The sequence below is a fragment of the Peromyscus eremicus genome, chromosome 7 (genome assembly GCF_949786415.1).
Source record: "Peromyscus eremicus chromosome 7, PerEre_H2_v1, whole genome shotgun sequence".
NCBI classification, from domain to species: Eukaryota; Metazoa; Chordata; class Mammalia; order Rodentia; family Cricetidae; genus Peromyscus; species Peromyscus eremicus.
Window position 1 is genome coordinate 85,880,585 of NC_081422.1, and position 25,536 is coordinate 85,906,120.

A 25,536-nucleotide genomic window follows, 5' to 3' on the forward strand; every position below is an offset into this window, starting at 1 on the left:
GAGGACATGCACGTAGGCAAAAGGGGACCAGCCACAGACCTCCTAGAAGTTGGGCTGTGCCAGCATTGTGGGTGGACCGAAGTTTCTAGGGAAACTTACACCCCTTTCCCCCAGAAGCAAACAAGTAAATTCTATTATTGCCAACCAACCAGGAACTGTGGTGCCAGATATCCCGCCACGAGGACATTCAGAGCAAAGACACCCAGCTCGCTGCCCTTCTGTAAGAATGCAAAGTTGGGCCTCCTTTTTCTCTTGGTCTGTGCTAAAAGGAGCTTGTTACCTTTATGGAAGGATTTTGTTGTTGTTTTTGTTAGAAAGAATTGAAAACAATTTCCCCCGGGAACAGGTGAGTATACTCAGGCCCACGCCTGGGAAAGGAAAAAAAAAAAAAAAAAAAAAAAAAAGGATAAAAACCTTAGGGTATTTTAGTTGGGTCTGAGTGAGAGGTGAGGGAACATAAGAAATTAGAGACCCTGTATGACACTGCAGTCCCACTTGGATTTAGCCTGTGGGTCAACAAGTTAAATAGCCACTTGTCCTGTGGGCTAGAGTGTCAAGACAGGCTGACGTCCCATTGACTGAGGTCTTGCTGTGTTTGTCCAGCCTGAGACCTTTTTCAATGGCTGTTTGTCCTTCCTCACTAAATTTAGGGTCAGTGCTGGGTGGACTGCCTGACTGGCTGCTCCACTGTCTTCAGCCTCGCCTAGTGGATGCAGAGGTCCTCAGAATGCTTCCCAGGATATATGGCTGCCGAATGCCTGGGAGCTCCAGCCACCGACAATTTTGAGGGGGAGGCATGATTTCTAAACTTCTCAACTACAGCTAAGGGGCAACTTGGCACCAAATAACAACAACCACAAAATGATGCTTGTTTAACCTGGTGGATTTAACATTAGCTTTGAAAAATGAGTCAGTGGCAGCTCTCAGGTTGGTCTGGAGGTGGGGGTGGAACATGTGAGACTAAAGAATTATTCACTACTACAGACAGAACAGGATTTGAAAATCTGCAAACTTCTTCATTCCAACAATATAACTAAGCATAATTGCACACCCCTGGAGAACAGAGGGCCCCTCCCTCCCTGCCACACCTCACCAAATGTAAATAACTGGCTTGAAGAAATAATGGGGTTTTCTGAAACATAATTTCAATTTCTAGAAGCCACAGATTTTTGGACATTGAATGAATGCTTCCACCTTCAAGGCAGAACAATGAATGATAAAAAGTCTAACTGTGAAATTAGGATTTTTCAATGTTTTTTGTCACCAACCCATATGATTTTACAAGAAACAGGAGTAGTCCCCAGAAATCTTTTTCCCCCTGTGTTTCCAAATTTGAAAACAATCAAAGAAAGGCTAAAAGATTGTTATCAGACTAACATCTTTCTTTCATACACTCAGGCCGTAGATTCTTGCCACAGAGACTTGTATGGTAGTGTTTTACTCAGTTCTTTTCTTCTCAAGCAGGTTCAAACTCAGAAAATGAAATACAAGTCTTCCTTGGTGATGAGGAAACGGTTGCGGCTTTACAGAAACACCCTGAAAGAATCAAGTGAGTAAAAAAATATATATATATTATAAATGGAGATTTGCTGAAGATGGGGCACTTTTTTCTACTTTTTTTGTGGTTTTATGCATAAATTGTATTTGTTGTTTGTTTCTCTTTTGTTATACTGAGATATGAGTTTGGGCACGGTCTCTAGAGTTCAAATGAAACTTAGAATAACACCTTGGTGCTTGATGCATTTGCACACAAATCAATGACACAACATCCCACCAGCAGCCTGAGGATTAGCCCCTCAATGCCTACTCATCTGGACGTTCTAGAATTAATATTTGAGTACTCGATCATTGAAACAACCACCCTTGACCTTCTGCAGTTCCTCTGTCACATTATTCTATGACATATTCATCTTGAATTCATTTCCAGACAATTTGATTGGGATGAGGTTTGACATGTATTGGCTTCCATGAAAGAGGCGGACTTTGATCTTGGTGATGGGGTTTACATGATATGCATCATCTTTACCAGGGGCACCAGCCTTCTGCAATGTGGCAGTGACTATGTTCCCACAATGTGGTGTCTGAACCAAGAGTGACTGACAGCCACTCTGTCAGAAATACCTTCATTGTGAGGAATTTAATTTCATATTCCATTTAGAATAAGCATAGGATTTAAGGCTGGTGTTTCCCCCCCTTCCAGGCATCTAATTTTTCTCATTTCAACTATACAACTCCGTGTTTTCTCCGAAGATATTCCCTTATTGGTATGCAAGGCAAGCTTCTTAATAGAAGTTAAATAAGTTAGGAAATTACTCTCTTCTACTACTTGGGATGATTTTATGGTAGAAGTCAAAAGAGAGGTGCAATTATTATATACATTCAGTATTTTGATTCCTTAATGCTACCATGGATGTTCTTATAGAAACAATCTTTTGTTAAAAAGACATTTTTCAGAAGCATTGCTTGGGAATTAAATTACATCTAAGTATATTTTTTGATACTCTCAGTTCCATTAATGATGATTAAAGCCCAAATTTCCATAATTAGGAAAATTTTCCTCTTCTAAAAAAACCTGACAGACCTCACCTCCTTTGCATAATTTGGGATTGGACATATGGCAGGCTTCTGGGGCTTAAATTATTTCTTTTCACAAGACTTGAGATGCTTCCCACTGCAGGAATCCTGAAGTCAGTGGATAGCCTCTTCAGAGATACACACCTAATTTTGAGTGGCACCATGGTCAGAAACAGGGGAGGGGGGGCAAAAAGAACTGAAGAAGTGTCTGCAGATCTAGCAGCAGGACATTCAGATGACAGAGGCTGCTTGGCCTGGCTCTGAGCCATGGACCCTCAACTTAATAGATAATCATAATTTAGTATTGTTTCAAAGATCAAGATGGAAAAACAGCCCAGCTCTTGATGCCTAATCTCCATCTTTCCAACTTCCCAAGAAGAGAGGTCAGACATTTCAGCTAGTGAGGCTTGGAGTCCCAAGAGATGGGCCAGCTACCCTATTTCTAGAAAGTAAACTAGAAATCATTTGTTTATGCCATCGATGAGTGGCTATTGTGAGCAAAACTGCTCAAGATATGATTCTGGGCATTAATTTTCAGAGAATCTGAAGGGTGAAGGATGCTGCAGGGTTACTGGTAGAATCTGCTCCACATAAGCCCTCATGAAAGCTTTAGTGCTTTTGAGGGGGGTAGCATTTGCCCCAAACACCCACTTTTCTTTGCAAACCAAGCAGGAAGCTCCTGAAAGCAAGCTGAACCCAAGTGAAGATTAGCACTTCTGACCAATTTGCAGTTTGTGAAACTCTGAAACTCTGTCCAGAGACATCAAAAAGACCTTTGGGAAGACTAAAATATGCCTCTTGGACATTGGCATTACATGACTTGTCATATCTGATCAGCTTGAGACTGTTTTGGAGTTTATTTTAGAAATACACCTTGAAGGTCCTTACATAATTGCTCAAAGTTCTATGTCAGTAAATATAAATGGATACAAGAAATATTTTTCTCCCTATCTCTGTCTCTGGGGAAATGGACCTTAAAAGAATGTCTGGTCCCATTGTTATGTTTAGCCAACCAAGGTATGGACCATATGGCTCCAAGAACTTTGCAAGGATCAGGCAGCCTCTGTGACCTGCAGGTCACCTGACCCCTGGCTACTCAAGAAACATCTACCCAGGATGGGTCCAGATGTTTTTAGTGCTTTAAGAGAAGGCTGCATCTGGGAAGGAGCTCCATGGGGCCAGGCTACTGTCAGTGATTTTGGCTGAATCAGATGTCTTTGCCCTTTTGCTGCTGGCACGAAAAGTCATACACATGTTCATACCTCTTCAAGGGCAAAGTTAGTCAGACAGACTGTATACTAACCAGATATGTATATAAAACTTCTGGGTTCCTTTAGCCTTCGGATATACAGGTCAGTACTTAACAATTCAGGAGGTCTGTAAACTTGGATTTTTTTTTTTTAAATCTTTCTCTCTACAACCTGCTAATGGAAAGTTAACATTTTCTTCTCCTGTGAAAATGAGAAGCAGACACACGACTGTTAGGAGTTCAGCGTGCTCACCAGGCTTCCAAATGGTTCTGAAAATAGCTGAAAATGCTTTTTAAAAAACCCTGTTCAGTCTGCATTGTTACTCAAAGCTTCTAACAGGGATTGGTCACAGTATGTGTATTAAGAACCCACGTTGGTTCAAATAAAATAATTAGCAAAAGCTAAAATGGATCGTGAATTTGACACATCCTGAACAATTAATTGTGTATCACCTAGGTTTAGGTGAGAGAAGGGGAATTTTAATTCCTGGGCTACGTTACACTCAGGTTTACTATCTCAATCTAAGGTTCAGATGATAGAAATAGCTGGGCAGGAAGGAACACAGTTTTGTTTGCAGCATGTATGCTCTGCTTTAAGCCCTTTGGGGGTTTAGCACAGAGTCACCTGAGTACATTCTTCATTTTGCTCAGAGTAGGACTTGAAATTCACTGAAATTCGGTAACAACTGTCCAAAGATGAAGGGGAAGGGAAAACAAGCCAAGGGACCAGATAGGAGCACCTCTCACTAAAGGGCAAACTAAGGGAAATAAAGGAAGGGGGAGGGGGAGAGTGGGGGGCAAAGCCAGGAAAGAAGATGGACTCCAGAGTCTAGTTTTAAAATTGCCATAAAAGGCCTTGGTTTAGGGAACACAAGTCAAATGTCTTTCCTTCTCCTGTGTGTGTGTGTGTGTGTGTGTGTGTGTGTGTGTGTGTGTGTGCAGGTGAGTGCGCTCACAGAGTCTGTTTGTAATTGCCTAAGTCCTTCCTAATGCAGAGCAGAGAGATACAGGCTATTCAAAGCTAGAGAAATTATTGTGGAAGTTAATCCCTTGCTAAATCCCTTGCCCCAAGCAGGGATGAATGAAGAATGTACCAAGCTTTAGAAAATAAGTCAATTATTAAAAATTTTAAAGCCTTATTTAGGGAGTAGAAATGTCACTCAGTTGGTAGAGGACTTGTTCAGCATTCATGGAGTCCTCGGTTCCTCTACTAACACCGCACTAACTCATTTGTGGTGGTGGATGTCTATAAACCCAGCTCCTGGAGAACAGTGGCAGAAGGTGCAGAAGACCAAAACCATTCAAGTTCTAGACAATCCTGGGTCTCAAAAACAAAACAAAACAAAACAAAACAAACAAAGCCAAAAACCTTTATTTACTACTCATGGATTATGATATCCTCAGGGAGGGGGTAGTTCATCAGTTCCAAGTTATTGTTCCATGTAATTTGTTCAAACTTCTCCCTCCTCTTAAAGGTTTTTGTTGTTGTTGTTTCAGTCTTTAGGACTCTCTTAAAAAACAAAACAAACAAAAAAACAAAAAACAAGGCTGTCTGTGTCTTGGGGATAATGTTCTATGCCAGGAAGGTCAAAAAATGTCCACTGGCATTTTTGGCCATGAAGAAGAAACAGTCAGTGACCTGGGCTCAGAAAGCAGCAGATCCTAGGGCAGACAAGGGGCAGTCATTCCTGAACCACAATTGAAATTATCCTCAGTTGGTCTTCCTGGGCCAGCTGTGGTGGCAATTCTAGACTGAAGGCCATGGGATGCAGTCACCTATGGTATCCCCTCTGCAGAGTCCTAAATATAGCAAGAATTAAGGTTAAAGCTTTGGCAACAAGTGCCCAGAGACCGTGAAAGTAATCCTAGTCTCCATTCATAGAACCTTCATCTGGCATCACTGGAGAGAGGTCAGGACCCCGAGATTAGTCCCCTCGAGTGAGTGGAGAGCAAGGACCTATTCCTCCTATGTGTTTATGTGTGTGTCCAGAGCCGCCTTCTTTCTGTCTTGTCTTTTCTTCTTTGTTCTCTCTCTCTCTCTCTCTCTCTCTCTCTCTCTCTCTCTCTCTCTCTCTCTCTCTCTCTCTCTCCTTCTTGCCAGATTACCCTCAGGTAGATAAATATGAGCTATGATGAGAAGCGCCCTTTCAGGAGAGCCAGAAGTGAGTTTGAAACAAGACTTGTCCTCGCCTCTTCTCATGACCTCCTCTGGTTCCATCTCTCTAGTCAGGCTGGGATTCTAGAGTTTCTACTTCCAGGAGCGCTGTCACCGAGAGTAGGGGAGGGAAGGGGGGAGAGGAAGGGAGGGAGGAGGGAGTTGTCTGAGAAAAGAGTGGAGAAGAAGAGGGAGGTGGGCGAATAAAGAAGCAAAACAGGACGGCAGAGTATGGTGGGGACGTGAGTTAGGTTGGGGGACATGAGAAGGAGGAAGGGGAGAAAGGGGGCGAGAGGAAGTTTCAGAGGAGGAAAGAGAATGCAGTGGGTCCCAGGTTCGTTACTCTAGGAGTTTCTCTGCTCCAGGCATTCTGCAGCCTTCTTTCCTGCCTTGATCCGGACCCTCTCCTTTGCACTCAAAGACAAACTTTCCAAGCTTCTTGGGGGGTCTGGTTACTAAAATGCCCAGGACTATGCTCAACTCCTTCTCCGAGAGTGGTCATGGGTAGACGCATACCAGGCTCAGTTTCAGGAGCCTGGTAGCAATGCTCAGCTTTCTAGAAGGGATGGGGTGGGGGTGGAGGGTAGGTGTACAGGAAAGAGAAAAGAATTCCTGCCTGGATCAGAGCGCATGAGCAGTGGAAGCGTGAAATGCTATTGAGGTTGGGGGAGGGAGCGAAAGGAGGGAGGGAGAAGAGGAGAGGAGAGGAGAAGAGAGGAGAGGGGGAGAGAGAGAGAGAGACAGAGAGAGAGAGAGAGAGAGAGAGAGAGAGAGAGAGAGAGAGAGAGAGAGAGAGCTGTCATCACTGACGTCGGGCCAGGCCACTGGCCAATGGGCGACATAGGCGATTGTTCTCACGGTGGCCCCGACCACGGCCCCGAATCTATTCATTTCCTTAAGCGCCCTGCCGCCGCCTCTGTAGTGCCCGGGGTTTCACACAGACATTAAAGACACAGAAAAGGGGTGGAGTACAACCCCAAAACTTAAAAGAAAAACACAAAACAAACAAACAAACAAAAAAAATGCCCACCACTTTGCATAAGTCTTTTTTTTTTTTTTCCGGTTGTCCTTTCTCTGCACTGCCAGACAGCCTCTGCAGGCCGAGGTTCAGCAGGAGGTCCTTTCCAGGCCCAGTGGGACACTGAATTAATATATACGTCTAGGATGCTTCAAAATCACTACCACTTCTAACGTCACCACCTCCAAAATGACCCCCCCCCCATCACCTCCATCTTTGGCCCGGGAGCACCCCTTGGTGTTGGTGGACAGAGTAATCTTGAGATACGGGTCTTTACACCTCTGCCGCAGAGGCCGTGCCCCCAGGCACCCACAGACTCAGTCTGGTAGCCTCTCCCACCTACCCCATTATCACTGCCCCTCTCCAGCTCATGGCTCCGCGGGGGAGGGCAGAACTGCAGCCCAGCCGGACGAAGGCGGAGGCTTTTTTGGCTTTGCCTGGTCCGCCAGGTTTACAGCTGGCACCGACTCGCTCAAGATCCCAGCACCAACGCCAGAAACCTAGATGCGGCTGGGCAGGACTTGTCCCCGGGGGCCGGGGAAAGTGCGAAGCCCACTCCACCGGTTCTCATACACGCTATTTGTCTCGACAACAGGTAGCAGCTGTGGACACCATGGGCCCCAGCTCGCCGCCGCCACCGCCGCTTCGAGCCCCTCGGTATTTCCGGGCCTTCATGAGCAACCTCCTCAGGCCTCGCACAACCGTCCTTTGAACGGACTCCTGCGTCTGGGGCTCCCTGGAGACATGTATGCGAGGTCGGAACCCTTTGCACCGGGGCCTACGGCCCGCAGCGACACTTTGGCCACAGCCACAGCCCTGCACGGCTATGGCGGCATGAACCTGACCGTGAACCTCGCCGCACCCCATGGCCCCGGAGCCTTTTTCCGCTACATGCGCCAGTCCATCAAACAGGAGCTCATCTGCAAGTGGCTAGGCGAGGACGGCCCGGTGTCCCCGCGCCCCTGCTCCAAAACTTTCAGCACCATGCACGAGCTGGTCACGCACGTCACCGTGGAGCACGTCGGCGGCCCAGAGCAGGCTAACCACATCTGCTTCTGGGAGGAGTGTCCGCGACAGGGCAAGCCCTTCAAAGCCAAATACAAACTTGTAAATCACATCCGCGTGCATACGGGCGAGAAGCCCTTCCCTTGTCCTTTCCCAGGGTGTGGGAAAGTCTTTGCTAGATCAGAAAATCTCAAAATACACAAACGAACACATACAGGTCAGTACTCAGTGCTGTCTGTCTCGTGAGACCCCGTGGGACACAGGCCCTTGGGTCTGAATTTCCTTAAGTTCCCGCCGAGGGGAGGAGGGAGGCAGTTTTTGGTATGGTTTCCATGAGCCAGATTTATAAAATGGTAATTAACAGCTTCTGCCCGTAGACTCACCGTTTTTTCCGGAGGCTGTGTGGGAAGAGTGGTTCCAGAGTTCTGGGATCCCTGTTGGCACACGGGTGCTCCTAGCTTAAAGATTTGATTTGATTTAGGATGTAAAGATTGGGCCCTGGGTACTGAGCTATATCCCCAGTCCCTAAAGTTTAGTTTTAAGACAAGTTTTAAAACAGCATGGTCTCCCGCCAAATCTTAACGGAAATGGGGACTATTGTCTCACATTTACAGATCACTTTTGGAAACTCTTTCCCCTTTTTAACTTCACCGTCACCTGGACGGAGGGGTCATCTGACCCATAATACCTCCTTTAGGATTTATGAGCCTTGGGGGCCTACTTTTGACCTGCTTGTGTACTGTTGGCTCCACAGAAGGGACATTTTTGGGTAACCCTCATTCTTATTTTAGTAGAGACCCAACGGGACCCACTGCCTTAAATGTCATTTACTGAGCTGTTAAGTGAAATAGGGACATGTGTCAACCACATCTGTTAGCTCTAGTTAACGGAAAGCAAAGGAGCTCAGTGAAGGAGGCTGGGGGTTGAACTCTTCTGGCCAGAAGCATCTAATTAATACAATTGCAAGAAGAAAGTTTTCACACTTTCAGAACAGCCTGTGAAGTTACATTAATTAGTTTAGCAGCCACCCTTTGACTCTCCTTACTCCTCCCCCCCCCTCCCTTGAAGTTTAAGAAGTCAGCGTCTTCTCCCCTCCCCCATCTTGGAGGCGGGAAAAGGGAAGAATGATGCAAAGACCAGAAGAAGTCCAGCTTGGTACTCCGGGCAGTATCTTTGCTTTCTACAATTCTTTTTAGAACAGTAACCCTTTTAAGAGTCAAAGTTCCCGGTGGTTACAGTGTCAGGGAAGAAGCTTGCTGAGTCCTGCTACAAACTGCCTTCTCCATGAGGTTTAGGGGTAGGAGACTGCCATAGGCTGAGGCAAGACCAAAGTCCAGTTTGGATCTTGTTCTTGATCCCCTAGCATGTCTGCAAACATCTTGTACGGTTTTTCTAAGACACGTTCTGAGATCTCTGTCATTCATCTGCTCCTCTCTCCCGGAGTTCTATTCCCAGGGACAGAGGGATGAGTAAGACCATGATTCCAACCCTCAGACTTGCTGCTCCAGGGGCTGGTTGCCAGCACCTGGAAGGTGGATGCACAATCCGGGGCTGGAGAAAGAACTCATCTTTAATGACAGGGATTTTGAAGAACTTATACTGCTCTTTGCCGGCCCACTGTTTGAAGTCTGTGAAGCAGAAAATGGTTAAATTCTGAGCGCAATCGACCTACATCAGAGAAGCACAAGTGTGCCTGGCTGGCTCTCGGGTTTGCATGGACTCAAGGCAGAATGCTGCGCGTTCTTTTCGGTCTTAGTCCTGATTCATTACAGCTTGGGTTAAAAAAAAAAAAAAAAAAAAAAAAAAAAAAAAAAAAAAAAAGCAAAACAAAACAAAACTCCACAGAGCAACCCCTGTTCGGTGTCTCCCTCAAATGTCCTAAGTAATGGAAAGAAAAAGAAGGAGGCAAAGCAGCAACAAAATGTTTCTCAAATGGCAATAGAACTCTCTACAAATTATTCATGAAGACAGTTTTCGATTCAACAGGAAAATAATTGCCTTTTCAAATATTAATGGCGTTTCATTTCCATCGAGTCGCGGAAGCGTCGATCAGGAGCAGATTTCTTAGCTGAGATTGTCCCGACTGTGACTCCCAGGCCTGGCTCTGGAGGCGGCGGGTGAAGAAAGGTTTCCCTCTGTAGCTGTGACAGAGACCCGGGAACAATGGTGCGGCGGCGGCGAGGGAGGCGCGGGCCAGGAGCGCGCGCCGTGCCAACCTCCCCTACTGGCGCTCCTCCCGGGACCCTTGCCCTGGGCTCTCCCCACCTTTCCCCGCAGTCAGTCAGCCCTCGTGGGGGGGTGGAGGAGGGTGGAGTGGGGGGGGATACAGGCCGGTGCCCGGGCCGCTCTGGGGCGGAGTCATCGCGAAAACAGACCGAGCCACAAGTGCGAGAAAATGGCGCTGGCCGGGCGTCCTGTAGGCCGGCGAACTTTGCGCTCGCCCGCGCGGAAGGAGGCCTTGCAGGCTCCGGAGCCCCGGACCGAGGACGGGGCCGGAGGTTCGCGGCCTACGCGGCAGCAGCCAGGACTCAGGTCGTCCCGCAGGAGGCAGGCCCAGCACGGCGCCGCAGGGTCCACCCTCCCACCCAGGGCGTCGCGCAGGGACTTGGGGGAGGGGAAGGGCGAGGGGTGGCGGGGGGTGGCGGGGGGGTGGGAGGGCTGTCAAGCGCAGAGACCAGGGCGCCTCCTGCAGCTGGGGAACGCTAAGGCCGGGCTGCACCTGGCCTCCCAGGGGCCTGATCACTCCCCGGGACTGAAGCATTTCAGTACCTGCTTTCCCCCTCTTTCCCCCTTCTCTGTTTCTCGTCTGGAGCGAAATACTTTGCTATTTTACACGACGAGACGCTGGAATGGGATACGTGTGTAGCTGAAATTTTTTTTCTTTTCTCTCCCCCCCCCCCCCCGGTGAGGGAATTCTATTCTTAAATTCTAACCTCAAATTCTACCCCCCTCCACACACGCCCGAAAAACCTTATTCTCTTTTGTAGGCTTCAAATGATTTTATTTTTGTAAGTTATTTTATAAAGAAGAACGGGAAAGGAGGGAGGAAAGTTTGGGGTTTGCAAACGCTGGTGGAATCGGAGGAGAAAAATCCGGGTACAAATAGGGACACTGATTTGTTCATTGTACATCTCCTCCACTTTTTCATAAGACTGTGCCTTGTCCTGTGAAAATGGCAGCGGGCAACATCTTCCAGAGGACCCTAGTGTAACAGCTGTACTCCAGCAAGGGTGAGCACTATCGGTGGGCAGTGCTGGAGAGACGGGGTCACCCGCTGTTGCCCGAGCCAAAGGCAGGCAGGTTACGTGTGAACCTCAGGCTCAACCTGAGCGTCAACGCCGGGGTGGAATGGGGTCTTTGTTGGTTTTATCAGGAAGTCTTTCCTGTAAACCACGGAAGAAGAGGCCACAAAGCCAATAGTGGAGCATCTTGCTCCCCAATCAGTTGCTAGAGAGATTCTTGCACCCCTGATCACCCCCAAGACCATCGGCTGCTTAGAGCACAGACACCCTCCACTTTCCTTTCCCAAACAATGTCAGCTGAGCCAGAGACTTGAAATTCTGGGTTTGGGGGTGGGGGAGGTTCTTTCCTTTTTCCACAGAGCAGCAAATTCAGGCAGCAAAGAACTCCTGGAATAAGGCTTGGCCCAACCAGTATTCCCGAAGCTTTGTGCGTTTCCCTGCCTTCCTGCAGTTTTACCTAGACCAGCAGTACACCCGGTGGTCAGAGGAGCCGGACCTGGCTTGCCAGTAGCAGGCACTCATCGAAGCTTGCTACACTCAGGGGCTGCGATTTCAACAGAGACTTAAGATCTGTCTTGGTCTGAGCCTACTTTCCCATACTGGCCTCTGGGCTCTCAGGCAGGCGGGAATTGTCTGGGGACGACCATAGACTGGATTTGTCAGTTTGGACTGAGAGCCCCCACCCCCCACACACTGGACAAGGTCTCCGCAAAACTGACGGATCCGTACAATAAAATATTATCAGCGGCAAACATTTATCTTGAGGGATTTCGGATAGATTAGCCAAGATTTGAAGAATGTTGCAGTATGGTTGCCTTCAGTGAGTGAAACATAGAGGGGCCTCTATTTCCTGGAAAACAGCCTTTAAGGGGAATCATTGCTCAGAATGTTTCCCACACTACGCACACGCATGTGCACCCACCGCTCGCCCTCTCCAATCCTCTCATTGCCTTGGCACTTGCACAAAACCTACTTTAGAAAACACTTTGGACCAGGATGGAGTGTGCGTCCGGCGGATTGCTGGGCAAAGCTCACTAGGGCAGAGACAGATGGCCTGGGCAGTAACTTCAAATCCAGCAAACGTGAACTCCTCTATCAACTCGATTCTTTGGGCAAAGGTGCTCCAGTCTCCACATAGATAAAAGTTGGAGGAAAACAACGTGCGTGGATCAGGGTTCTTTAGAATGGAAATGACTATGATGGAGTCATCGTCGCTCCTCCTCCTCCTCCTCCGACGCCCCCCGCCCCCACCCCCAGGCACGGGACGAAGAGGGGGAGGGGTGGCAGTCTGTAGGAGTGGGCTTCCTCTCCTCATTGGGTGGGGGAGGGGTGTCAGACCTAAAGCACACAGGAAAGTAATTTCTGAAAATCTTTTGTGGGTCTTTTGCTGAAAACAAAAGAGCAACGGGAAGGGTACAATCCCGAGACTGGGACGCAGCCCACACCCTTCTAATGTCTCTGCGTTATTCCCCCCTTTCCTAGGCGAGAAGCCCTTCAGATGTGAGTTCGAGGGCTGCGAGCGGCGTTTCGCCAACAGCAGCGACCGCAAGAAGCACTCGCACGTACACACGAGCGACAAGCCTTACATGTGCAAGGTGCGCGGGTGTGACAAGTGCTACACGCACCCCAGCTCTCTGCGGAAGCACATGAAAGTCCACGGTCGCTCGCCGCCACCCAGCTCTGGCTACGACTCAGCAATACCGTCCGCTCTCACGTCTCCCTCTTTAGAAAGCGGCCGTGAGCCCCCGATAGCCTGCACAGCGGCGGTGGCGGTGCGTGGCACAGACATGAGCGAATGGTACGTGTGTTCGGGCTCCTGGCTCAGTGGAGGCTGACTCTGCAGCGCCCCCACCCCAGCCTCGCGCCACCTCTGGGCCCAGCCGCAGCTACCACCGCCTCCAGGATCAGGGCTGCTTACCAGCGTGCTGCTCTGGTTTATGTCGACTTGAGTCTAGGCCCGGCCACTGAGGCTTCAAGGAGTAGGCCAGGAACGAAGGGAGGGAGAGTAGAGGGGCAAGCCAGCAGACAGACCGCCACTAAAACTTACTGGAGGTCATTGAATATGCTGATACTAGATCTGTATACGAAAACATAAAGTGGTCAATTCTACGTTCACATTCTGTACTCTCCTTTGCCCATGAAACTGATGTCCGGGATAAAGAGACTGATAAAAAAAAAAAAACTTATTAGAATTTATTCACAATTCTGACAACGGCGGGTGGCAAAAGTAAAGCTATAAATTTTCCCAGTGGGTGTGGAAGGAAGGAAAAGATTTTCCTTGAGGCCTGGGCCACTGTCTCCCCAGCTCCCAGGCGCAGACGCTTTTTCTTTCCCTCCTCTTGCCCATCAATCCCAATCGGAGGAGTTCAGAGCCCAGGAGGTGGCAGACAGAATTCCACAACCATTTTCTCGCAGCCCATTTATCTTTTCCTTTGCCACCATACCCTCTCCTGTTCCTTGGCTAGTCTTGAAAAACAACAACAACAAAATAAGCAAATAACAACAAACAACAACAACAACAACAACAACAACAACAAAGAAACACAGAACTCCAGCATTTTCCAGCCACCTCTGTAAGGGAGATAAGTAATGGGGTGGGGGGGTGCTCTCCCCTTTCCTTGGGATGCGGCATACCTCCAAGCCCAATGCCTATCAGAGCACATAGACAAGTCTGTTCTGTCAGACCTCAAATTCGATTTACATTTTTATACTTGCAGTGGGGAGTAAGTCCAAAACAATAGGAAGCGTGGACAAAGGAAAGCTAGAAGGTTTTCAAGAATTCTGAGTTGTGAAGCCTCCAGGCTTACTTTTTCCAGCCACCATCTGTTTAGAATCTCATAGGTGCTCCAGTCAGGGATATGGAGCTGGGGGATGCCATCACTGAACCAAGGTCTCCACAGCCAGGGATACATGTACCTCAAAGAACAGTGTCAATTCTCTAATAGCATTTTTTTTTTTTTGTCAGAAACGACACAATGTTAGCTTTATTTAAAAAGTTTGTGGGCATGTGTGAAATAAAGTGCAACAACATTATAAGAGTCGAAAGTATTTGATGTGCTGGTTATGAAGTCCTCCTGAAAAAAAAGAAATCAGATATTGGTAGAGGTAGAGAGCAAGGCCTCTGTAGTTCTCAAGGGGGAGAAACACGGGGGCTTGCTTCTAGTCTGCCACCCTCTGTAGGGATGGAGGAGTTGCCTCAAAACCCTAGCTGAGATTTAAATAGAGAAAAACACCGAAGGAAGGAGAATGATAGCAAAGGAGAGAGGGCCAGTGCAGACAGACTTGTCCAGGTCACTACAAATCTGAAATTAATATGTGGGAGAGGGGAAGCATTTCTGCTCGGAAGGAAGGCCCTAGGAACTCAACATGACAACCTGAGCCCCTTAGACTGGGGGGGGGGGTGTTGTAACTCTGTGGTAGAGACTTGCCCACTTCCCATGAAGCTCTCGGATTATCCCCAGTGCCACCCAAAAGAGGCACATTAGATACAATAAAAGCTGGACAAACAAGTCTTAGCACGAGAACCCGGCTGCATTGTTTTCTATCCCTTCCTGCTCAGAATCCAGTAGAAAATTCTCACTTGGGTCCCACAGACCCCATAACTTCTGTCCAATAAAGCAACCCACCTTGGCTGGAATGGAGTGCTCACCCCTAATGAAACCCAGAAGCTTTCAAAAGCAGCTCCAGTGAACCTGTTGTTGAGTTACAACCTAGCCCAGAGGCAGCCTGGGACAGTTAGAAGCAAAGAACTTGTTCCCATGGGCAAGCACTAACCTCGCTGCCAAGGTACACAGAACATTTGTGGGACTTGACGCCTCTGCTGATACTATAAAGCTGCCCCGCCTCAAACAGGGCTCCTTTCTTTCTCTCCTGTTTCAAAACACTTCGTTTTGCCTTCCACCCCAGTCCAAAATAACGAAATGAAATAAAAATATTTGGCCGATCACTAATCGCCTTTAATTTTTCATTTGCTTGTTACAGATGTTGCTTGCAAGGTAATCTTGCCCTGCGCAGCTGAGCGCCGGCATCTTGCGCCTGCGACATCAAAGGGCTCTCTCACAAAGCAGTGTTTCTTCGCCACGGTGCATCTTCATGGTAAGTTAGGATTTCTATGGCAATGGGCAAGTCTCACTGAAATCCTGAAAGGCCGAGCCTGGAGCCCGTCCAGGCTTTTCATTAAGGACATAATATTTACGTCTAACAGGCCTTTTTTCTTGTGTATACAAGTATATATTTTTGTTTGACGCGGACTAAATCATTTTCATTTAATTTCCGGTAAACAAAACCCACGCGAATGGGCACTTGTTCCCGATCATAATAAAAATGGATAATAATGCGAGGGAAGAAAAGGGCCGCTTGAATCGCCGCTCAGCCTTCTTTGTTTCTGCTTTCTGCGGTGATCAGAGGGCGTATTTGGGTTTGATGGCGAGTTTCTAAAGGCGAGGAAATGGTTTGTAAGAGGGAAAAGAAAAGGAGAAAGGTCCAATCAAGCTCGGGTTGTTCAAAGAGTCGGGTTTTGGGGTTGAAAGTGTGAGTTTGACGGTGCATCAGCACGCCGCGTTAGGCTCGCCATGGAAATGCGCGCGGGGAGCGGCCGCTTCAAAGGCGGCACACTTCACTGCGGACACTCTATTAAGATACATTTGCGCTGACCTTTGCTTTCACGCCATTTAATGCTGTCACCGTGCTCTCCAGTATATACTTCCTCCCAGGACCTGTCTTGCCTGTGTTTAGGGGTTCACCCTGCACCCTGATTCAGGGGGGCTTTGGTCCCCGGGATTCTTTCAAGAAAGGGAGGAGGAACCGGACTCCGAGCATCTTGACAGCGTCCATAGGCCCTAGAGTCAGAGTTAATGACTAGAGCATCCTGAGAAGCTTACCAAAGGAGCATCCCCCAGCTCGGGTGTCAGCAGCACAGAGCCCAATGGGGACTTAAGACGAAGGTGGCCAACCTGGGAAGTACAGGGAGCTGTTAAGTACGCCTCAGGGACAGTTAGTTCCACTGCATTCCCCAGAGGTGCTCTACTGCTTCCTCACCCTAGAAGTCTTGCGGTCCCTTAAACTTTTCCTCTGATGTGCCACTGTGTGGTAGCCTTAGGTTTGGGCGGGCTTTGGGCACAAACTGAAATGCCCAAGGCCAAGGGGATGGAGAAGACGGCAGCAAAGTTAGAAGTCCATGTTCTCTTAATTGTCTTGTTGTTTATTTTATCCAAGTACCCCAGTGAATAGGGGAAAAATAAACACGGTGGAAAAAAAAATCAAACAGTAGCGTCTTCTTTAGTGCCCGTCCTTGTGGTTGAATAAAAAGGATGGTCTGCCTTCTATTGAGCTGAGAAATCTTTGAAGTGGGAGTTATTATCTGAGACATTCTTGCTTGTCGTCCTAACAACGCTGATGAAACGTAAAAGGTTCTTTGTCAGCGATTTGTTCTCCTCTCTGTCAAACTCACTTTGCCCCATTGGTTTCAAACCATTGCTAAAGAGATAAAATCAAATTTCTTAAAAGAAAAAAAAAATCCCTACACTCCACCAGTAGATAACTTTAGGGATAAGTGTTGCTAAGAGGAAAAAACAAAAACAAAAAACAAAAAACAAAAGCATTGTGTAGTTTCAGTCTTGGTGATATGTGTAGATGTTGGAAGGCCCTTTGCACAAAAACTGGTATATTAGGTAATGCGAGAAGGTAGAGGCAGAGGGTAAGTGTCCCAAGTCTATGCTCCTGTGTTTATGCTTTCTGTCCTGGTCTGCATCCCATCAGCCCAGGTTTACTAACTGGATGGATTCTCTTGGAGATCTCTCAGGCTCCAAATATTCCTATCTGGCGTTCTTGGAACTTAAGCTTGCAAACAAGTGATGCTTAAGTTTTCCCTTTTTCGAAGAAACTTGTGCTATAAATAGATCTGTCGTGTTTCCTCACCACTAGCAGCAATCAGCACACACGTTCTGTCATTAAAGGATGGTAGCATAAGCAAGAGAAACATTTTAATATTTCCTTTATTGTTGTTGTTATCTTGGAGTTCAGAAGGTTTGGTTTACAAGATGGTGACCAAAAAGTGCATGCACATGCCAACCCCTTTCCCTACGTGCAGTCCTTCATTTTATATTGTGCCTAGAAAAGAAACTTTGCCCCTGTTCAGGTCTTCTTAACTTCCTGCTGTAGTTCTAAAGGTGATTTAAATAAATAAGATTGTGCCCATCACCCTACCCTGTGTGCTTACTAAATGATTTGTGAAGACTTTTCCCCAAGTTGTAACCCACGTGATCGGTTATAGTTGCTGCAAAATGTCTCTTATATTGATGTTGTTTGTTTACTTGATTCTCCACATGTCTATATTGCTAATTTATGGGAGAATATAATGATTGCAATGGATGTGAACTATACAGTCAGGCAAGTATTTCATAATCATCACTAACATACACACAGGTCTGAGTCAACCCTTAGATTATTGGTACCTTGTCTATCCACATTGTGATTTGAAAAATCTCTCCCCTTAACAGCAGTTAAATTAGGAGCTAACCTGAAAGAAAAAAAAAAGTTGTTGTGTGTATTTGACAGTGATTGTTAAATAAAAACAAAGTTGAAAGCTGAGGCGTAATCTTCTTGAAAACATGTACATGTAAGTTGAATAAAATGAGTTTTTTCCCTCCAAAAGACTTTGTGTACATGTGCCTTCTCTTTGATCTGTTATTTGGAAATAAATGATTGGATGTTTTCCTTTTCCAGTGTCCAGTTATTGCTTCATCATCTTAGGAGAGGTTTGGGGCTTCCTTACAGCTGCTCGTCCTTTTCCCCATCTTTCTTCATGGTTCAGCAGGATTCTATTTGGGCCTAGCTACTTGAGACAACAAAACAGGAGACCTGACGAAACAACGGTTGGAGAGAGATCTCTCTGCCCACAATCTCACCCCGATGACACTAATGGCAGCAACTGATTTACATTTCAGAAGAGAAAAGATAAATGGATGCTCAGTGGTCTGTCTGGTGAGGATGCCTTCCTATAGCTTGTAGCACTCTCATGAATCACCTCTGATTCCTAGCAAAAGGCCCAGGGACTAAGAAGAAGTGAACAAACTTAGATAAAGATAGCGAATTGGCTCCAAATCTGCCTAAACGGATGGGATGCTGTAGGCACAGCTGCTTGCAGGGATCTTGTTAGAACTCTAGGTAGGCAGAGGTCCCCAGGAGGATCTGTGAAGGTTCTCAATGACTCTTTGGTGAGTTTTAGCATGCTCCCTGTGTCTTTATCTGGCTTGCCACTGGAGAACTTTTCCCAAATGTATTAGAATCATCTTAATCACAAGATCAATCCCTTACTTCCACTGTGGTCTCTGCTGATAGAATTCAGTACCCATTTTGGACCCCAAATTCTGCACAGATGTCACATCTTGGAGATGTATGCCTGACTTCTTTCTAATGGCTGAGAAGTCTGGTCTGGTGATCCTGACTGGAGTGCGCAATTGTGTGGAGTGGGAGAATGATAGATACTGGGGTGAGAATGGCAGGTCACCTTAGATAGTATCTTGGACAACTAACTAGCTTATAGCTCAAGGACTGTATTCCTAGAGGGAGAAGTTCTAAAACTCAAACAAACAAACAAACAAACAAAAAAGATAGACCCTCGTGAAAGACAGACACAAGGATCTCCCGGGTCTGGACTCTGCTGTGTCTTGGTAGCCTGGAATCCTCTCAGCCTCTGGGACTGCCCAGTCAGGACTAGAGAGGAGATCCTAAAAACCAACCAATCTGCACCTTGCTATCCCACGCAGGCTAGTGGCAAACTGGCAAGGCACTGGCTGTTCTGTGCCCAAACCACTCCACATTGTGGAAGGAAAGGAAGGTGTTTGGAGGGTGGCTCCTTTGACATCCTCCAGTAGGCTTTTGGAAAAGGAAAGTTCTGCCTTTGAAACTTCCTGGTCCCAGCAAAAGAACCAAGGGTAAGGGCAGAGGAAAGAGGAACTCTGCTCCAGGGTATTGGGAGGATCACCATTTCCTTCTAACTTTGTTAAAGTTTGTCTGTCTGTCTATCTGTCTATTTCTATCTGTCTATGTGTTTATCTATCTATCTATCTATCTATCTATCTATCTATCTATCTATCTATCTGTCATTTCTTTCTTATTTTTCGTGAAGAGTAGAATGGTACAGCCTTGGTCCAAGAATTGAACTCTTTGGTCTCCAAGTGTCCATAGCAAGCCTCTCCCTAGAATCACTTTATCTTCTAGGGCAGTCACCCATTCTGTAGTGACAAGTGGCTAAGGCAGCTTAGGGACACAGTCAATGACACCCATCTCCCTACCAACTCAGGCTTCACCCTTGTTATTTCACAGGAGAGCACCAGGCCCAAATTCTGCTGGCAACATATTGACATCACAAGGGAGAGGCAGCCTGTTTGTGGCTTACTAGCCCTGTATCCTCACGAATGACACAAATTCACTTTAATTTGACTCCTGTACCTTTAAGAACAATCAGACCAACATTTTCAGTAGGTTTTTTAAAAAAATACTGTAACACATTTAATAAGCTTGGGTGTTAAATAAGGTAATCCCTGAAACATTTAGCGATAAATGCTAGTTATGCTATAACTGCTGCTTTTTCGCTCCGTTTTTCAAAAGTGCCCCACAGCTCCTCAGTTCGGAATTAGATAACTATTTGGGAGCTTTTCTACATGTGGAAACCTTAGAGATCTGAAGCCTCATGGCACCTTGTGCCATACTTAGGCATCCCTGAGGATTGGGTCGAGTTCAGGGGCTACGATAATTTTGCTTTTCTGAGAATTTCAAAGATACTGGTATAGCCCAGCACTGAAGCAGAGACACAGTCTTTTAAAGCACTAAGAAAAATTAGTGAAAATTTCTTTTAGTATAGAATAAAGCTGAAGAACCTGATAGTGTTAATGTCACTCTCGTGACTTGTTAAGACTTTGGCATTATACTGAACTTCATGGTCCTGGTGAGCCTAGGTATTGGTTTTTTGAATTGTAAGTCTCTGAGGACTATTGTGCATCCCATGTGGGCTCCTCAAGACTTTGTGAAGGGAAGTGAAAATGCATTTTGGAAGTGAGAGCCAGCTGAGGACAGATAAGTTGGAGACAAAAGTCAGACACAGATATATTCTTTCCAGTAAGGTGTGAGCACTTTTTTTTTAATCAGTCATTTTACTAAATCTTCATTGCAGGAAAAATATGAGTAACATGGTAGTCTCCCAGTGGCCAGATTCTCTAAACTACTATTTTCTGCTCGTCATTGGCTTCTTAACTTGTCATCCAGACAGCCTGGTCTTTTATCCAAATATCACTAAAGAAAAGAGTGAATGAGAACTTTGTCAGAAAGTTACTGAGTTTCGGCTCAAAAATCACTCAAGAAAAGAGAAGTCCACTCAACAGTTTGAGGAAGAGGTATCTTAGGTTGTGCCCATCCGTAGTCCAGTGATTTTCCAAATATCTAAAGCAGCTCTTTGAAAAATAAGTTAGAAAAAATGCCTCAGGCAGGGTGCAAGTTAATTTAATGTAAATATGTCCAGTGTAAGAGATTTTGAAATTTGTCTCACCTGTTTTTATTTATTTTTTTTAGTCCTTTATAAGAACCAAAATAAAAGTGACAATATAGATCAATTCAAAACAAAGGGAGCAGGGATGTACATGGCTCTGACCTTGCAGTGGAAACAGCCTTGGGAAATGTCTGTGGAAGGAAAACAACATAATTTGGTAACTACATGGCTTTGCTATACTGTTGTAGAATAATGACAGAGCAGAGAGAAAGCTAATCTACCACAACATCACCAGATTAAGTCTCTAGTAACATATCAGACCGATGGGTGAGTTTTTGCACCGTTTCTGAGTAACTGGCTCGCTGATGAATCACAGCCCCCTCCCCAGATAGTCAGATGAGGGTCTAAGTCTTTTCTAAAACTAGTGAGAAACTACTCAGTGTAAGGTCCCTTGTTTGTCTTTTTCAAGCATTTACTCAGGGTCTAATAGTTGACCAGCTTTTGTACTCATCAATGTATTAATTTAAGTTAAAAAAATACTATCAGAACTTTGGTAAAAGATGTTTTGCCTGAAATATACATATCTGTAAGCCATTAAAAAGTACCCCTTCCTCTTTTATTTATTCCCTTTGAGATAAAAAGTACTGTCCCCTGATGCATCTAAGCAATTGTTGCTCACACTGTGGTGATTTTCACCTGACAAATATGTTTCAAATAGACTACAAAAACTCCCCTATATTTTCTGCTGCTCTTTCTAGTGAGTAAGAAATCAGTAGTAAAATGTTTCTTATTGCCCCCAAAGCCTGCCAGCTTTCTTTCAGCTAGAATACTGTTGTGGAAAATCAGCCTCCTTTAAGTGTGAAATATCATTTCATTGTAAAAAGTTTTTTGTTTTTTGTTTAAAAGGAGTGGTAATCCAACTTCCGGAAACTGTTCTGAATTATTTCACCAGACCCTTTTAAAAGGGGATTAGCGGGGCTTTGGGAGCAAAATCCTTCTGTTTTATTCAACCTCTGATTTTATGTTATAATTACTGCTTGTAAAGGCTCCAGGATTAGTATGCAGGCACTGTCAGGACATGATGCAGGTGCTGTTCTAATGGTTCGGCTTTTTAATTAAGAAAAGAGGTAAGAAAAATTGAATCATAAAAACACTTTTGTGAGAGCTGAGAACATGGCAGTGACTGCATGAATAAAGCCTTTATACCTTCCACTGACAGGTCAGCCACTGAGGCTCTGACTTACGACCTTTTCAGGGCCAGACAATAGTTAACAGCTTTCTCACCTTGTCCCCACAGACAGATCTTATGGAAATTGCCATAAGTAGCTTGACTTCCACAAAAGATAGGCAGTTCGAATGGATATATGTCTAGATTGAAATGCCTGCTCTTGGGTCCTTACTACAGGTCTCTTGTTCTCTGGATCCCTTCTCATGGGTGGGGGAGGAGTGTGTGTGGGAGGGCACAGAGAATAGGTGGGGTAATGGAATCTGCCCTGAAATAACCACACAGGGCACCAGTGCCATGGCCAAGGTGGATTCCTCCTCCATCCTGGGGGCAACAAATCAAGGAAAGGTTATAGAAACCCAGGCAGCAGCTGCAGACTTTCTGCATTAAGTTTTTCTTGTGCGAACACTTTATAGCCTTCTTGGGGACAGTTCCACTCACTCAGTGGGTGTGCCTGGGTCCTTCTGCCCCAGTAACCACACAGTGATCTTCACCTGTGAATAAAATAAGTTCTTGTGACAGCACTTCAAGTTCTTCAGGCCTTCCCTGGCAGGAAAGCTGGGGCCTTCTTAGCCTTTAGGACTATGTAGGTCCTAATTTGCATCAGAGGCTCCAGTTTGTACACAGCTTTGCTAAAGTTCAGAGCCCACACGTGGACTCTCTGCCTTCCTCTGGCCCCGGTGAAACGCCACACAGGCCTTTTCTCCCGGCCTGTCCAGGCAGGAGCTTTGACTGGTGACCTGGTCCAGCGCCAGCAACTCAGGCCTTGCCCTTCCGAAGGAGGCCAGGATGCTCCTGGGCTCTACCGAGAACAATGCAAGTATTAGGATATCAGCTGCCCTCGCAATGATCACGCGTTCAACGATTTTGTTTTCACGGCTGAAGGGGCTTTTTTCCAATGTAAATCAAGCGCTTTAGTTATTAAGGCCGAACACTAATCTCCAACAACCTTGACATAATGTGGCCGGGCGCGCTGGCCCACTTCGCACCTGCAGTCTGAATAGGCCTCCTTGTCAATGGGGGACACGCTTGTTGCCCCTGCTTGGAAAAGAGGGGAGTGACTAAGTCAAGCTTTGTGAATGCCCATGCGCGCTCTCCCTCTCGCCTTTGATCACCGAAAATGTCTTCTAATTTGTCCCTTTTTCATTGTAACAACGTTTTCAAGGCCCTTTCTATTTTTCCAAACCCCACCTTTATAAAGAACATAAATCGCGCCCCGAAAACAAAAGGGGCGCGCCCAGTCTAACTGTCGCTGTCTCTCTCCAGTGCTTCCTGCAGGTTCTTGGAATTGATAGAAGGCCCCAGTGTTCCAAAGCTCCAGATCCGGGCTTTGGGCTTTTGGAAAGGAGATAGTAGGGAGGAGGAGGAGGAGGAGGACTGGGAGGAGAAAGGGGGAGGGGGAGGGCCCAGAGCGGACAGGTTGGGGTGAGAGCGATCCATCCCTCTAGCCAAGTTCCTAGGCTAGAGCCCTGGGGCTGCAGGGCCTCCCCAGGTGTTCTGGGTCTCTCCTAACTCAGCAGGGTCCGCAGACTCCCATAGAAATGGAAAGGAGCAATTCGTTTTTGTCTCTTAAGGCAAGTGTGGGCACTCATTCCACTCTGACCACTGGTTTCACAACCCTCTCTGCCCTTCTACCTTTTCCTTCAATCAGCTATCATTCTATGCCCTCCACAGAGCCTAGGGACTTGGGAAACACTCGAGAAAGGCTTCCTGTTCCCTACCCACAGGTAAAATCCCAAATATTTCACGGGAAATCCAGAAAGCATTTTAGGAACAGCCCCAGAAAAATCTTAACAGGAAAACAACAGCAACAACTGATTGGTATTTTACACTGTGTCACAAAGCAATCTCCTTGTAGGATGCAGCTTCTATCGGGATTGGAATTCATTCAACATCTATACGGGAGCACACAGGCATTAATGACGTTGACGTCTCATTTGGTGGCATATTAATTGTTAGGCTGCAAATCAGTGGGCAGCCCCATTGCTCCTCCCTCTCCAGCCCCACTCCTAAGACCGGTCCAGCTTAGGTTTCCCAATACCCTGGACAAACCTCTTGCTAGAATGCTTTTTTCTATTAGAGGTTGTACTTACTCTTCTTATCTCATCGAATACGTGTGTGTGTGTGTGTGTGTGTGTGTGTGTGTGTGTGTGTGTGTGTGAGTTATTACTTTCCAGAATGAAAACTAACATATCCCACTAATACCGTTTAACACACACTGCCGGCTGGCCAGGAAGCATGCATCCTTCAAGAAAGAAGTCAACATTTGTTTTCCACATTAAGGGGCGTTTAGTTGCCAGCAGATAAAATAATTCTAAGGACCACTTTTTAATTCGATGGATAGCAACCGCAGGGGTCTAAAAGAAAATAACGACGACAGCTATAGACACAAATAACTAAATTACCAAAACGTTAGCATATCTCTAGGCTTCATTAATATGTAACAGACTCCCCAGTTAATCTCCAAAAGCTAGTGTTCCCCCTGTAAAATAGCACTCTGGGACGAATTGTACATGAGATCAATCACTGCTAATGTAAGAAGGTTTACTGCAAGAAAGGGGAAAGCTATTCACACCTTCAAATAGAAGCTTTTCAGATTTAAGAGTAAGGGCCATACATCACCAAGAATAAATGATTATGAATTGATAAACGCACCCTCCAGCGATTAGCTATGTGATGCTATTTATCATTTCTTGGGTGGCAACGGTTGAGTTTTTTCTTCTCCTTTGCCTGCTTTTAAAGTCATTTGACTATCTGGAAAGAAAAGTCTGAGAAGCAGAGGAGAAGGAAAAAAAGATATCCATGAAAAAGTTTGTATTTGCATATACTGTAAGTCATCAAAATGACAGCTGTGCAGACAGAAACCTGTGTGTGTTCAGAGAAGTGAGTAGGAACCAGTTTGACCCTTTTGTGGCTGCCTTGCTGATTGGGGAGCAGGGGTGCTTGCACATTGGAATTGACAAATCAACAGCTGTCTTTTCCTCTCTTTCCCATTAGGTTTTCTCTTCTGCATAGACTTCACATACTATATGCTAAGCAAGCAGTTTGCCATTTGTGAAATGAATTATTAAACCGCTTCTCTCTTCCCCTTCCTCAGTCTTTCCCCTTCTCTTTCCTTGAGTCCTGGAGTAACCCAGCTCCCCTCTGCACCAAGCTGTAGCTGAGAGGGAATCCTCCTGCTAGCCACAGTTGTCTAGGGAAACCAGAGCTCGCAACCAGGCATGGGTGGAAGACTCCTGGGGACCCTGTTTGCTGTTTGTAACACAAAAGCATATGCAACCCCTAAACATTCCAAGAGAGACAAAAGGCTGGAGCAAAGGGTTGACTAAAACTGGCAGCCCACCCCCTTGCTTAGTCCAGGTCTGGAGGCTAAGGGGAAACCTTTAAGGCCAATTTTCCACAGGAGTTAGGGTTGGAGCTGGGCTAGGGCAGAGGCATGGGGGAGGCAGGGGGCAGTTTCTTGGTGGTAAAGTGAAAATCTATTCAACACAGGTTGAAAGGAATCCATGCTCCTGAAAGGTCATGCTTCTAATCTAGAGCTGCCTGTCTACCCAAGGTTGACATACACAATCCTTTGGTGAGAC

The 25,536-nt window shown here is 46.3% G+C and overlaps 1 protein-coding gene across 1 annotated transcript in view; it reads left to right on the plus strand.

Annotated features, from left to right (window-relative positions):
• Positions 1 to 219: 219 nt before the first annotated feature.
• Positions 220 to 25,536, plus strand: part of Zic4 (Zic family member 4) — a 41,719-nt gene continuing 16,402 nt past the window's right edge. Inside the window, exons 1-5 of the mRNA XM_059269073.1 lie at positions 220 to 346; positions 1,462 to 1,549; positions 7,592 to 8,218; positions 12,726 to 13,049; positions 15,225 to 15,338. Of these exons, the coding sequence (XP_059125056.1) occupies positions 227 to 346; positions 1,462 to 1,549; positions 7,592 to 8,218; positions 12,726 to 13,049; positions 15,225 to 15,338 (1,273 nt within the window). The 5' untranslated portion in view covers positions 220 to 226. The remainder of the gene's footprint in view (positions 347 to 1,461; positions 1,550 to 7,591; positions 8,219 to 12,725; positions 13,050 to 15,224; positions 15,339 to 25,536) is intronic.